At 47.1% G+C, this 13227-nt stretch overlaps 3 protein-coding genes across 3 annotated transcripts; 1 reads left to right on the top strand and 2 right to left on the bottom strand.

Annotated features, from left to right (window-relative positions):
- Positions 1-180: 180 nt before the first annotated feature.
- LOC6615825 (putative transcription factor SOX-14) lies at positions 181-5710 on the bottom strand. Its single transcript, XM_002040159.2, has 2 exons — positions 4607-5710; positions 181-1758 (listed from the first exon to the last, which is right to left on the bottom strand). Exons 1-2 carry the CDS (start codon positions 5144-5146, stop codon positions 283-285), a joined length of 2016 nt encoding a protein of 671 aa, XP_002040195.2. The 5' UTR covers positions 5147-5710; the 3' UTR covers positions 181-282.
- A 2445-nt stretch (positions 5711-8155) lies between these two features.
- Positions 8156-9807, top strand: LOC6615824. The gene is made up of 2 exons (XM_002040158.2): positions 8156-9257; positions 9317-9807. Exons 1-2 carry the CDS (start codon positions 8514-8516, stop codon positions 9524-9526), a joined length of 954 nt encoding a protein of 317 aa, XP_002040194.1. The 5' UTR covers positions 8156-8513; the 3' UTR covers positions 9527-9807.
- A 139-nt stretch (positions 9808-9946) lies between these two features.
- On the bottom strand, positions 9947-12971 carry LOC6615823 (anaphase-promoting complex subunit 2). Its single transcript, XM_002040157.2, has 8 exons — positions 12837-12971; positions 12259-12775; positions 11964-12202; positions 11715-11895; positions 10954-11655; positions 10630-10893; positions 10326-10567; positions 9947-10267 (listed from the first exon to the last, which is right to left on the bottom strand). The coding sequence occupies exons 1-8, from the start codon at positions 12897-12899 to the stop codon at positions 10067-10069; spliced, it is 2409 nt and encodes an 802-aa protein (XP_002040193.1). The 5' UTR covers positions 12900-12971; the 3' UTR covers positions 9947-10066.
- Positions 12972-13227: the final 256 nt, after the last annotated feature.

Raw genomic sequence — 13227 nt, 5'->3', positions numbered from 1 at the left:
GAATGGATTTGGGAGCACTTAGCTGATCGCCGCAAGGTTAGTCCCCTTCCCATTCATCGCGCATAGCAGGATCCAGCGATCATTCCACTACGCAGTAAATGAGACTACTCCGACGTAAATATTTTCAATGCAAAGCATTTATTCTCGCGTTTTTTGTTTGTATATAGAATTTATGGAATATATGGTATTATCTGCATACATATACATATTTATATATAATTTGGTGTAAAATTATAAACGTACAATTAGATTAGTTATAAATTACACAAACTTAAATATCTCTCACATTTTATAATAACTTGCAAACTCGTACTTGTTAGTGTTAAACTCTAAATGACTACCGGTTGGCTGAGGCGGCAAGTCCTCAAATGTGTAGGCTAGCAGAGCTCCGTTGTTATCGTGTGCGGCGTAGTTGAGATCATTGTGTGTTTCAATTACACTTCCGGTGTAGTCTTGTTGCGCGTATGTACAAGTGCTCCCGATGGCGTCCGCCTCCACGAAGCTGCTCCCGTTGAAGCCGATCTGCGGCGAGTTGGAGCTGGTCAGAATGCTGCACTCGCTGTCCTCGGCGGCCGACGGGATCGCGTTGAAGTCGTCGGCCTGGAATGTGGTGTGCCCAGCGTCCGGTCCGCCGTAGGGCAGCGTGCAGGTCATGGTCATGGTCACCGTCTGGGGCCGCACCACCTCGAACTCCACCTGGTGCGAGGAGCTGTCGCCGCCGCAGTCCTCCGCGAAGCAGTCGTGGCTGTCAGGCACATATGGAGGTATTTGATGGCTGGCCGAGTGCAAGTTGGCGTCGTTCACAATGTTGTCTTCGGAGTCGAAGACGGGCTCGTTGAGCGGATTGTCCAGCAGGCTGGACGACTCCACCTTGAGGGTGAGCCCGTCGCTCGAGGGATTCACCTCCAGGTAGGGCAGGTAGCGCATCACCTCCTCGGTCAGCTCCTCGCGGTCGTTGATGGGGCTGATGTCGGAGATGTTGTCCATCAGTCCTGCGGTGGGATCCGACTGGTTGTGTTGGCTCTGCGCCAGGGAGCTGACCCCCAGCTGCGAGTCCTCGTTGCCGCCGAGGAAGAGCGGCAGGAAGCGGTTGACAACCTCCGACAGGTTCTCCCGCGGCTCCAGCGGACCCGAGCTCAGCTCGGAGTGCAGCTTCTCGTCGCAGTCGGCGGTGCTGTGCGTGCTTAGAGGTAAGTATTCAGACGATTGGTAGCTTAACAGATTATCGGCTGAGGGTAGTATAATATCCGCGGAGTTGAGCTGCTCAGCAGACTCCATCTTAACTTCGTACTTAGGCTTGGAGGAGATATCACCCGAGTCGTTCCTCAATCGTTTCGAAGCGGAACCCGATTGACATGTAGAGGTAGATCTTTTGCTTTTGCGGCCGGCAGTGGTGGTTCCATTAATTGCAAGGGTGGTCAGTGAGTTGTTGTTGTTGGGCGTGTCATTTCTGGCTTCGCAGCCGTCCGCGTCCTGGTTGGTCTTCAGCGATCCCGGGGAGCGCGTCTGCTTCTTCTGCGGCCTGTACTTGTAGTTCGGATACTCGATCATGTGCAGCTTGCGCAGCTTCTCCGCCTCGCTGATGTACGGCTGCTTGTCGTCCTTGCTGAGCAGCTGCCAGCGGCGGCCCAGCTCCTTGGAGATCTCCGCGTTGTGCAGGTCGGGGGTCCGCTCGCAGATCTTGCGCCGCTCCATCTGGCTCCACACCATGAAGGCGTTCATGGGTCGCTTGATATGGCCGGGCGAATGTTTCTTGGTCTGCAGGTGGAAGGAAAAGAAGGCGGATTAACTAAGGCCTCAATCCCATAGCTAGTTATACATAAGTATCTTAGATGCGAATGGGGATCCCCACCCAGCGCTAAGCCCACAGATGTTGGCCTAGGCAAGGCGTCAAGTGCAGCGCAAGGAAAGTGAGTGAGTAATATGTGCCCGCCCGTACGATATTGAATACACTTCCGGCATCTCAGAGCCCGTAAATTAATGCGCTCCCTTGTTTCCACCAACTTATGGAACAACGAAATTGGCTTCACCTTTCGGCAACCGCAGATACGCTCCGTTAATTCGTTCATGCGAAAAACACATTTACCTATTGTACCTGCGCATATAAATATATATAAATGCCGACTGCATATTAACGTGTCGCAGATAAAGAGTTAGGAAACAAATTCACGCCAGATATAGTATATATACATATAGACGTATATAGTACATCTGAGCAGTTCGGCTGTGTGCCCGACATACATGCACCGCTCATGCTCATACCGCCTTGTCTATGGCGGTATGCATGCGTTTGTATCTGTGCGAAATACGTATCCGCCGCGTTTGAAGTTCAATGTCCCTCGCCAAGGTTAATAAAACGCTCCTAAAACGAAATATGGCTTGTGTCTGTGTGCACTTGTACCGAAATGTGTTTCTGCTCGGCGTGTTGTGGCTGCCTCGATGCTCGGACAAGTGGGCCCGCTTCCTGGTTGCCCCTTCATCTGCTCCCAACTAATCCCTAATCATCCTGACCATCCCAAGCATCCAAACATCCAATCCAGCCTGATCTGCCCACCTGAGATCATCTGGAAACTGGGCTTACGAGGCCAGGAAGACCGAGACTTGCGGACTTGGAATAGGTCATAGCGGTGACGCGCCGCCTCGTTTGGCCAATGTGAATAACCGTTTTATTCGCGCCGCGAGAGACGGCAGAAACCACCTATTAATAGCGTTAACTTCGACCTTGCAGCAGTTCGTGCACCTCGCGAGTTCATCCACATCCGAAGCAGAGGCGATACCCTTGGCGCTCCGAGCTGAACCGAACCGAACGCTGAGCGGGCTGAGTGGAGCAGACGTGGTATTGGGGCCGACGGGATGCGATGCTCCATCGGCCATTGGCTCAGCCATTGCCTCAGCCATTGCCACTGCCACTGCCACTGCCGTTCTGTTGCCTTTGCCCTCGCAACTCTGCTCCGAAACTCACTCTCAATGTCGCCGACGTCGTCAGTCAGACGGTTCAGTTCAAGTCTAATAAGCAGCCCGACTCTTGTAGACACAACAGAACACACTCTCACTCACACCCAAAGGGCCCAAAGCACACACACACACGCGCCGAGCAGGGCAGAAGTTGCAGACACCCGCATCCGTGAGATACAGATACATATGCAGCGATGTATCTATGTGCGCTCGCTCCGTTCCTCGGGGAACAAGTAAAAGTGATGAAATGGGGCTGGGGCTTTCGATTTTAACCGTTCTTACGCTTAGATCCTAAGGTCATCAGCTCGAATACTATATTAAACACGCTTTTTGCAGCACAGATAAACATGTAGTCGCAGAAGTCAACGACTCAGTTCGTGTGTACCCGCTTCCCAATGCGCTGTTCCCTGTTCCCAGCTCCCAGTTGCCAGTTGCCAGTTGCCAGTTCTATATATGCGAGTAATACGCAATTGAGCGTTCTGTTCGTGACGCCAAAGGCGAAAGGCAAAGGCGAAGCCATTGCCTCCTCCATCCATCCATCCGCCCGTCCGCACTAATAACCGTAAAAAACAAACTGCTAAGCAAGGTCAATGCACCAAATGTGCTATGAGTGCCATGAGTGTCGTGAGTGCGAGTGCGAGTGTGAGTGTGTGGTGAACTCACTTGCTAAAATTTTAACTTTTCAGTTAGGCAGATAGTGCGTTCTTGATTTGGACGCGAAGGTGGCCGGTAAACAAGATGACGAATAGATGGGTAGATCCCCATAGGGAACTGCTGCTCCGACGAAATCATATCAGCCAGCATACAGACGTACTGCTCACGAAATATAGACGTACTATCCGCCCGACCAACATATCCACCAGATACGTATACATACATATCTACAGGCTACAGCACTTCCATCCATACATACATATATGCAAACTCGACAAATACTGTGAGTCATCGGGGAAGCGAAACGCGAGTACAACCGCCCCGTAAATGAAATGCACGGGGACAAAAACTGCACTGCCTCGCGCTCCACGAATGAATCCGTGTATCTATGTATCTATACATCTATGGATCTATGCATCTATGTATCCATCCATGGTCGCGACTCATCAGCACTCGATGGGCCAGCTCACCCGAAGATACCATCCGTCAATCTTGGCTATTTCATCATAATAAGTCAGCAGTGGGTTTGAGCTACAATTCGATTGCTAATCTGCTATGATTGTTGTGCCTGTTGGTATTTGTAAACAAAGAAAATAATCGCAAGGAACTTGAATCTAATCTGCCCGAATCTTATCAGTCAAACTTTTGTTGACCTTTCCGGTCGGCGAAGTATTGGTTTGTGCTCTATAAGTAGGTCTCCTGCCGAATATCAAATGCGTTCAACCCGCCGAGACAGCTGGGTTCGTATGTATATCTAGTAGTTCCCATTAGGAGAGATAAGAACAGCAACTGCAGCGCCTCGGCTGATAGAGTGGATCTTCCTATCGGACGAACGGATGACCAAATCATGGCTACACCAACAACACATTCCTCCCCTGCCTGGACAGAAATATGTACCTTGGGGAAAATGGTGTCGAAGGCCGAAATATAATAAGGGTTAAACAGTCCTACCTCCTACTCGATCCCAATTTCCCTCAGTGTAGACAGTGTTACTCACTCGAGTCGCATCCGAGTACGGGGTGCTGGAGTTGACAGGAACCCGTGCAGATCCGAACACCGGGCTGGAATCGATGCCGTTCATGCTCAGTGTCATTTCATGGCCGCTGTGGCTCGGAGATCTTTCGCCGTCCATTTCGGATTCGGGTGGAGGGGGGTTGAAGCGCTGGCTGTGAGTGTGATTGTGGGTGTGGGTACTCCGGGGTTCCGGGGTCTTGGGGGTCTTCGGTGCAGCTGCAGCAACAGGCGCGGAAGGCGAAGCCACAGCCGCTGGATGAGTAATAGCTGGCTGGCTTTGTGTTTTTTGTGCTCCAGGCGTTTGCGCTGGCGCTGGCGATGGCGAAGGCGACGACGCTGGCGAAGGCGAAGGCGAGAACGGTGGCAAAGTGTGGGGTGGTGAGTCCGCTTTCGGGGCTGGATGCCTTCGCTGGATGGTGATGGTCGCTGGTCTGGCTGGGGTGGTTGCTGGAACCGTTGGCACTGTTCCGGGGCGCAAGCTCAATGGTGGTTCGGTGGTGGCCTGGTTGGGCTTAGCTATCATCTTTCAGTGGGTTCGGGGCCGCTGCAACTGCATCCCAGTCCTGGTGCCCACTGTGTCTCTGTCCCAGCGATGATGTCCCGATCCCCGCTGGAGCATAGTAGCCGGACCAGTAGCAGTGGGTTGCCGATAAGGCGGAGCGCTCCGATTCTCTGGGGCTTTATCACGAAATTATGTGGTGGTCACTATGTCTACCCAGTGCTGTCCACTATATGCACTATATGTGCACTATGTGTCCGTACTCGCAGTAAGAGTACGATCGGGATGTTTCATTTGTGTGGACGCGAGTGCGAGTGTGAGTGTGCACTAGGTATTGCTCCTCAAGGTGAAACTGGTTCCTCGTTATTTATTTATTTTTTGCTGTTTCGCTTTCGGTTTTGTTGTTGTTGTTGTTGTTGTTGCTGTTTTTTGCAATATTCCAAGACTCACGTTCGCCTCGTCCGTGTAATGAGCGTGCATAGGTGTGCGTGTCGCTCCCTCACGCTCGCACTTGGTAAATTTTATTAATTTATAAATGCACTGAAACTGAATTAAATAGATTGGCTCGCATTTATGTGCAGAGAGTTACACACGTATGTAACGATATGGCCGTGTGCATGTGTGTATCTGTGTGTGGTCACCACTAATACTGCTGCACTCGCGCTTTCGACTGTGTTTGTTTGCTTTACGTGTGTTGATTTTGAAACACAAATGTTTTGATAATGTTTGAACTCCAGCTGGTTCCGAATGTTTCTGGCCAATCGTAGTGTTATCACTCGACAATAAGCGAGATCGCTTGGTTAAATGTATCTCAGCTCTGAGGCATCCACGGTTTACGCACTTATGTATGTAGCTTTCTTGTTTCTAGTTTCTAGCTACTAGACTTGGCTAGACTTAGTTAGTTCGGATGGTTTGGCACGCCGCGCGAATATGGACTTATTTGTTCTCCGTGTCCTGGCCAATCTACACTAAACATCGATTCGAATCCAACTGAATCCACACCGAACTGAACTGAACTGTGAACTGAAGAAGCACTGAAAACGAAACTCTCGGCGCAGCGCAACGAAACCGAAGCGATGAGATACGAATGCGAGTTGGGTTTGGATTGGAAGTGGAAGTGGAATCGAAATGGACGGCTGGAGTGGAGTAAGTGAAGAAACGAGCGCGACGCGAGCGAATAAACTACGCAAAAGATTTTACGTTTTTATTTTGTTGTACATTTGTGTATTTGTGATTTTGTTGTACTTGTTTCTTATGCAGCCCCATGTACTGCGCTGTATGTAATTATGCATATATGCCTTGCACATACATATATATGGCTCTGCTGTATCCGTGTGGGTGTGTGTGTTTGGTGTGTGTGAGTGTGTTTTCGATTGTGATTGCTTCCCGACCAACGTCGATCGCTCACAGCTGTTCAAGTGAACTGACTGCAAGTTTACGATTTGAGTTGAGTCCACAGCACGTAGATACAGATACATGCACCCATACCAGCGTCACATACACGCGCTGTCGCTGTGTGCGTGCCAGAGAGAGAAAGAGCGCAGGTTTCTGCGAGAGTGTTCCTGACTCGACGAGTCAGGAGCGGACTTGCGGTTAGTTCAGTTGCATTGGCATAAAAGTGACTTATGCCTTCCCTATTTTCCATAAAAGAGTTATTACAATTAGCATAGAATTCGTGAATTCATTCTGTGCCCCTTTAAGTTATCAATTCTTCATAGCGCCCTTCTGGCGGGCGCCACCCGCACTCCGCCCCAGTGTTTGTTGATATCAACTGTTGCAGTAGCGCAACAGTGTTGGTGTCTGGTGTGCGGGGAGGGGTGTGTACATGTACGCTTATGAATCAGCTGTTCCACTGTGTATTAATCATATGGCTGTTTGATTAATCTGTATGTGTGTTTGTGTGTGTCTGCATATACTGGCGAGAATAAATACACATTACGTACGTATATATGCGTGCAATGTATGTGCTCATGAATATAAATCTGGCTTCTGTTTATTTCAGACGATTCCGAACGGTTTCGAGAGCAGAAAATCTGAATATTATACGTAAATATCAGATATAATATGTACATACATCCTCACAAAACATATGTATGCAGGCACTATGCTGCCATATACGAGATCTCGAATAATATGCATAAATGGCATGCAGTTAACGTAGAACACTCGAATATTATGCGAGAATATAGAGATAACTATACATATTTACAGATACAAATAAGATGTATGTACATATAGTATTTATCTACAGAATGACGCAGCGGAACATGCACTTGCATTTTCATACAGTGTCAGGTATAAATATCGGTTATAGACCATGTACATGCAGTGTACATATGAGTATGCATGATTTAATTGTACTCGGACACACGGAAGTAATCGAGTTGATCGCTGCGACCGCAATATTTCATCTTAAGTTTTAAGGCTGCGATATATTTATTCACATTTTAATCTTAGGTTATTTCATTTAAAATAAACAAAACATATTTCTACTCATTGGAGTAGTACACCTAGATCTCTGTCTTCGTTGATGACTCTGCAAAAACCAGAATCATGAACGATGACTCATCGATCATATGATCAATTTTTAAATTGGCTTCTTAGAAGTTTATGATCAATTCGTACATCTGTGTTACATCAAGCTTAAATAAAATTATACATTAACCACCGTTTCTCAATATTGTTGTATCAAATAATTAATAAAGTGCAATAATTAAGCCAAGTTGAATTTTATTGAACTTTAAAATCATCACTCACGGAGAAAAATCAGATTATCAACAATAAACTCATTTTCAATCAGTAAAGAAAATTTATTTAAAATTTAAATACAAAACAACCTAATATTGTTTAAAAAAAAAAATAATGTTTAAAATCCTCTTATCTAAATTAATCTTGAAAGCCCGATTAAAAATTTCAAAATTGAATGTCTATCGATAGGCTGCTATTGCCCGTTTTGAATGGGACGAAATTGTGGGGTGCGTGAGTGAATGGTCACAAAAACAACAATACCCAAGGTGATTCAACGTCTGTTATCGATATATTTTCAGCTCTAGTGAAAAAGTATGGAACTATTCTGGTATAAAACGTGTAAAACTCTGAATATTATTGTGCCTGGACTCTATATTTCGCTATATACGCTACAAACGAAAGCAGAACTAGCTTACAACTGAAAAACAGTAAAGTGCAAAGGATCGGATGCACGACATACGTAACATTTCACCATATATGTGCGTTATTTCACTCCATATTACATTAGTTAATCGCAGTAACCATGGATAAGTGTGTCTCAAATTAAGCTGGCCACCATGCCCCCCAAAGCCAAGTTCAAGAAAATGGCCATTCGCAAGGGATTCCCACCACACCAAACGCATACTTGTGTCTTTAAGTTCAGATGTCGAAATTTCAAGCCCTTATGTGCGTGCTGTTTGACCCCTTCCTCTTTGTTCTCCGCCTGATTGCAAACATGAGTTCCCCTATCTACGAGCAATATCGGTTCGGGCCGTCACGTCCCCTCTCCTCTGGATCACGTACACTGTGGAAGCCAAACAAGGTGCATCAGGAAGCACCCGAGGTCAAACCGCTCGAGGTCCCCGAGGACTTAAGGATCCCAACCCTGCAGCCAGACCCCCTAAATCCGCTGGCCACCATGATGTCCTTCAAGTTAATGGCCATGGACGTAGTAACTCAAATGCAGACCGCCCTGCACAAGTGCGTCAACGCCCAGAGTCCGCCGGGCGCCAGGATGGCGGGAATCGAGTTGGACGCCTTGCGGCGTTGCGTGCCGTCCTCGTGCTACTTCTTTATTGACCTGCATCCGCACCACGGCTTTAAGGAAACCGCGGAGGAGTGCCCCACTAGTCAAGCCTCCAGTGACCGGAACAACAACGCTGGCTGTTCGCAAGGATCGACTCCCAAGAGCTCCTTGCAGCGGCAGCGTAGTATTTCCGAGTGCAGTGAGGACAGCTTCATTTGCTTTGAGGACGACGCAGAGCAGGCGGATGAGGATGTCGAGGAAGACGAGGATGATGATGACGACGACAGCAGCGTGCAGTTTACAGCATGCGGTGAGGATGAGGATACCGAGGAGCTAAAGGTCTGCCAGTGCAGCGACGACAGCTCGACTCCTGTCAAGAAGGTGAAGAAGGCTTTTGCGCGGCATAAGATGGCGTATCTAATATCAATTTATGCCCACAGGTTCGTTTCAACATGAAACCCGAAGTTCACGTAATGCTCACCTGGGACTACGCTTATCGGGCTGCCAGGAAGAGCGAATGGCAGGTAATGGCGCGGGATCGGGATCGCTTTCAGCAGCGGATTCGACGGATTTCACCCATTCTCAACGCCGTCCTGACCCCAGTTCACCGAGAACGTGTCTACCAAGCTCGATTCTTGCACGAGGACTAGCCGGTCCGCATACCTGATGTAACTTTTGATGTACAGATTACAGTTTAGAACGATTACAGCATTAAATTACAAGTTGTTTGCGTGTATAAAGGGATCGATTTAGCCACTGCGTTCGTGATTGATTTTATGAAGCCAAAAACTGTTTAACCCTGTAAAGTATATCAAAACCAAGTACACTTTTCTTCGCCTTTAGTTTTAGAGCCCTAAGCAGTTTGAATTTGTTGATAACGGGATTAGCATATACCTTAATATAACTTGAAATAAATTAAGCATTAGACGTATTTTACTGTGTGTTCTTCTCTTCACATAAGATTGCTGGCATTCTGTTCCGAATTCCCAAGCCAAACAAGTTTGGGCAAAGGCTTTGTGTGTACGTGGGTGAGAGAGATAAGCTCTGAATAGAAATAGATAAGAAGGCAGTTTGGAAAAAATATACGTTTAACATGGAACAGTAAATTTCATAAACGTTATCGCGTTTATTCATTATTTATTTCATGATTCCTTCAGTCGTTGCAACTTGGTTTTGGTAATCTCCGCAACTTATTTGGCCAATTGATAAACTCCACCCGAGAATATTAGCTTGTGCTCCCTGACTTTTCGCTGCAGAAAGTGTTTCAGCTCATCCTGAGTAAACTCCACTCCGCCGCTGTGGGAGGCGAACAGCTTTAGCATCTGGTGGATTCGGTCAATTGGCATGGAGTCCAGATTCGTGAGCATTCCAACAATATAGGACCAAAAAACCTGCATGGCATAATTGCATGAGAAAAACCCGGAAGGAGGCACAGTTTCTACCACTTACTTGGAGTTCTTCTTCCCTTTGATCGCTGGCAGAAGCCATTGCGGATTCCAAATCCTCTTCGTCAGCTTCTGCCAGACTCATGTCCTCGTACTGAGACTTCTCCGATTCCTTTTCCAGCAGCGTGAATATTCCGGGGGTCGTTTCCGAGATCAACCCGTGGTTTTGCCAAAAACTGAGACGACGCCGCAGTGCAGATGCTGGAACTTTCGTAATGGAACTAAGATCCTCGATAGCCCATTCATCTGAAAAATATGACCATGCGGTTGTAAAACTGTAGAACTTCACTGCCCTGCAATTAACGTACTCTTATTTTGAAAGTGGTATATAATAACCGCCAAAATGGGGCTCACAACCATTTCCATGGTCCGATCCCCGATCTCGATTTCAATATTTACACGACCCGTCACTGTACGCCAGTTGAGCGTACGGTTGCCCTTGTACGCCTCGAAGGCCTTGGTGTACTTCTTGAACTCATTCTCAATCTCCTCAGGAAGTTGGAGGCTCTCTTTATTGAAGGACGGCCAAAACTGGGCAGAAACAATCAGAGAGGAGATGTCGAACAACTGATCTAAAATGAGATGTTTTCGTTAAAGCCACGTTCACATTTTGAAGGTTAGGAGTCACTCACTGTCAGTTCGGTCGCCATCGCTGTGGATGTGTGCGTTAATACGCTTGGAGTCGGTTACGTCTTTCAACATCACCTCGCAGCTGTGCAGCAGCGATTCGCCAAAGCGGATCTTCAGCAGTTCCAGATTTCGGATTTCCTTTTCGGAATTGAAATCTAACTGGGCCAGCAGTCTGTCCGCCATTAGATTGCGATACTCTGTCATGAACAACTCCTTACTGCCGTATATGTCTACAACCATCGATATAATGTCGGCCGATCTCATCTTCCGCGAGCTGTTGTACTGCATAATGCTAGCATCTATACCAAACGGATCCGGTTGCCAATTTTCCCAGTTGCTGAACTCATCGGTACCCGAGTCCTTGCATTCCTTAATTGTTTCTCCCTTGGCGAGTTCCTCGGACAAGTCAGTGGGCCCCTCTTCAGTCAGCCCAGTGACTACGCGTCGCACTGTGTCGTTTCGTTTCCGCAGGTAATCTTTGATTGGAGCCGTTACCATCTCTAAGATGACTCCGGTACTATCCAGATGGCGAATAGCTTTGATGGCTGCCACGTAACCCGTTAATATATCCATGGTGTTGACTCCAGGATGCAGAATCCTTGCCTCTAGGGAGCTCCTAAGGGATTCAGTGAGGTAGACTCGCATATCGATTTTCTCCATGCAAATCTTTAAGTCATCTATAGCCGGAATGGAATCTGGATAGTCTGTTTACAAATAAATACATGTAGTTGTTGGACTCTTGACTGAATCTAAGGACACATACCAATTATAATGCTGAAGAACTGACCAATAACGCTTTGGGCAAAAGTTTCGTACATAAAGTAAGTCAGTTTGACTTTGAAGGATTTTACAGACTCGGGAACTTCGATATCGGTTATGCTGTCCTTAGACTTCCATTCCGTGAATATATTTGTGAGCCACGACATTATAACATCCGATAGCCACTGCAAAGATAAATGAGATACTTAAGTAGTTAATTTATGACAACAGAAGGATATCCCATTCCACTCACAGTTTCCAGTTGCTTAAGATGACTTCTGTCGAAGATTCCCATGCATGTGTCGCTGATGTGCTCCTTGATTTTGAGCTTGATGAGAGCGGTTAGAGCACTCCCAGTTAGACGGTCTATGAGATTCATCTCAAAGAGCTTCATGTTCGTCTTGTTAACCATATTCGTCAGCCTTTGGCAGCAGCATTGCTCTGCTTCGAAGTTGCAGCCAACGCAGAGGAGCTCATCGAACACATCAGAGTCTGAAGTGGAAAGCAAGTGAGCATGGGAACCACAGGAGTATGTATCGGATCCATACCAACTGTGGTCAAGGCGAGATTTGAGGCCTTGGTGAAGAGCTTAAAGTGCACCCAGTAGAAGGCCCCAACGACCACACTGAAATTGGGTGGTAGTTGAGCCAGCAAGCAGTCCCTTAAGCTGTTCTTAATGCCATCCTCCTGCATGAGCTTCACCGTCTTTCCGGCGGGCTTTGTCTCAGCTCCAACTAGCTGGATCAGCCTGGGCTTCACCTGCATCAGGCTCTGAAAGCTGTCATGCAGCTCATTGATGGCGTCGATGAACTTTGTGAACAGTCCGTTCTTATCGGGCAGTGCTTCTATGGCCAGAGCTTGGTCGTTAATCCAGCCCTGCAATTTAGACGAGACCAAGCAGTCGTGGATGTGCTTCCAGAACTTCGGCACCAGGACATTCCGAATGGTCGACTGGATTTCCAGGTCCACAAGCGCCGCGAAGGTGTCTATGCTGCCCAACATCATCAGGTGCTGGCGAACATTTTGGAATACATTCTCCTCAACCGGATCATTGGATATAGCGTTCTGTAAGAGTTGCTGAGTGCTAGCGCCAATCCTTATTACTGAACCGAAGGAATAAACCTACCGCTCCACCCAAAACCGGAAAGATTCTCAATACATCCGCCCACAAGGCGTCAAAGTCGCACATCGTGTAATTACTTTAGGCAGTGCAAAACATTTCTCAAAACTCTGAATCAAACGCCAATGGTGATGGTAGTGCTATTATCGATAAAGCGATTATATCAACCAAACCGATAGACGATGAATCTTTGACTTATCAGAAATTATACATATATCTATTATTCATTCCTATATGCCATTCTTAATCATTTTCCAAATTCCAAACTGGATCGAGCCTATATAAGTCCTGATCCTGATGAGCTATCAGTTCCCCATCAATTGGCCCATAAATATGTAAAACAGTTTTACTAAAATAAATTATATTAATAGATACGGGGAGCTTAGTAGCCAGAAAA

The sequence above is a fragment of the Drosophila sechellia genome, chromosome 2R, assembly GCF_004382195.2.
Source record: "Drosophila sechellia strain sech25 chromosome 2R, ASM438219v1, whole genome shotgun sequence".
Classification (NCBI taxonomy): domain Eukaryota; kingdom Metazoa; phylum Arthropoda; class Insecta; order Diptera; family Drosophilidae; genus Drosophila; species Drosophila sechellia.
The sequence above is the reverse complement of the archived record's forward strand: the minus strand, read 5'-3'. Positions and strand labels throughout refer to the sequence as shown.

Bases quoted from the DNA above. Each gene is read 5' to 3' on its own strand.
- LOC6615823 (XM_002040157.2), bottom strand. From the start codon at position 12,899: ATGTGCGACTTTGACGCCTTGTGGGCGGATGTATTGAGAATCTTTCCG. The intron at 11,896-11,963 runs GTGAGTGGAATG...TTATCTTTGCAG, and splicing joins ATCTTAAGCAACTGGAAACT to TGGCTATCGGATGTTATAAT. The intron at 10,268-10,325 runs GTAAGTGGTAGA...TATGCCATGCAG, and splicing joins AAAGGGAAGAAGAACTCCAA to GTTTTTTGGTCCTATATTGT.
- LOC6615824 (XM_002040158.2), top strand. From the start codon at position 8,514: ATGTCGAAATTTCAAGCCCTTATGTGCGTGCTGTTTGACCCCTTCCTC. The intron at 9,258-9,316 runs GTGAAGAAGGCT...TTATGCCCACAG, and splicing joins GCTCGACTCCTGTCAAGAAG to GTTCGTTTCAACATGAAACC.
- LOC6615825 (XM_002040159.2), bottom strand. From the start codon at position 5,146: ATGATAGCTAAGCCCAACCAGGCCACCACCGAACCACCATTGAGCTTG. The intron at 1,759-4,606 runs GTGAGTAACACT...TTCCACCTGCAG, and splicing joins CGTACTCGGATGCGACTCGA to ACCAAGAAACATTCGCCCGG.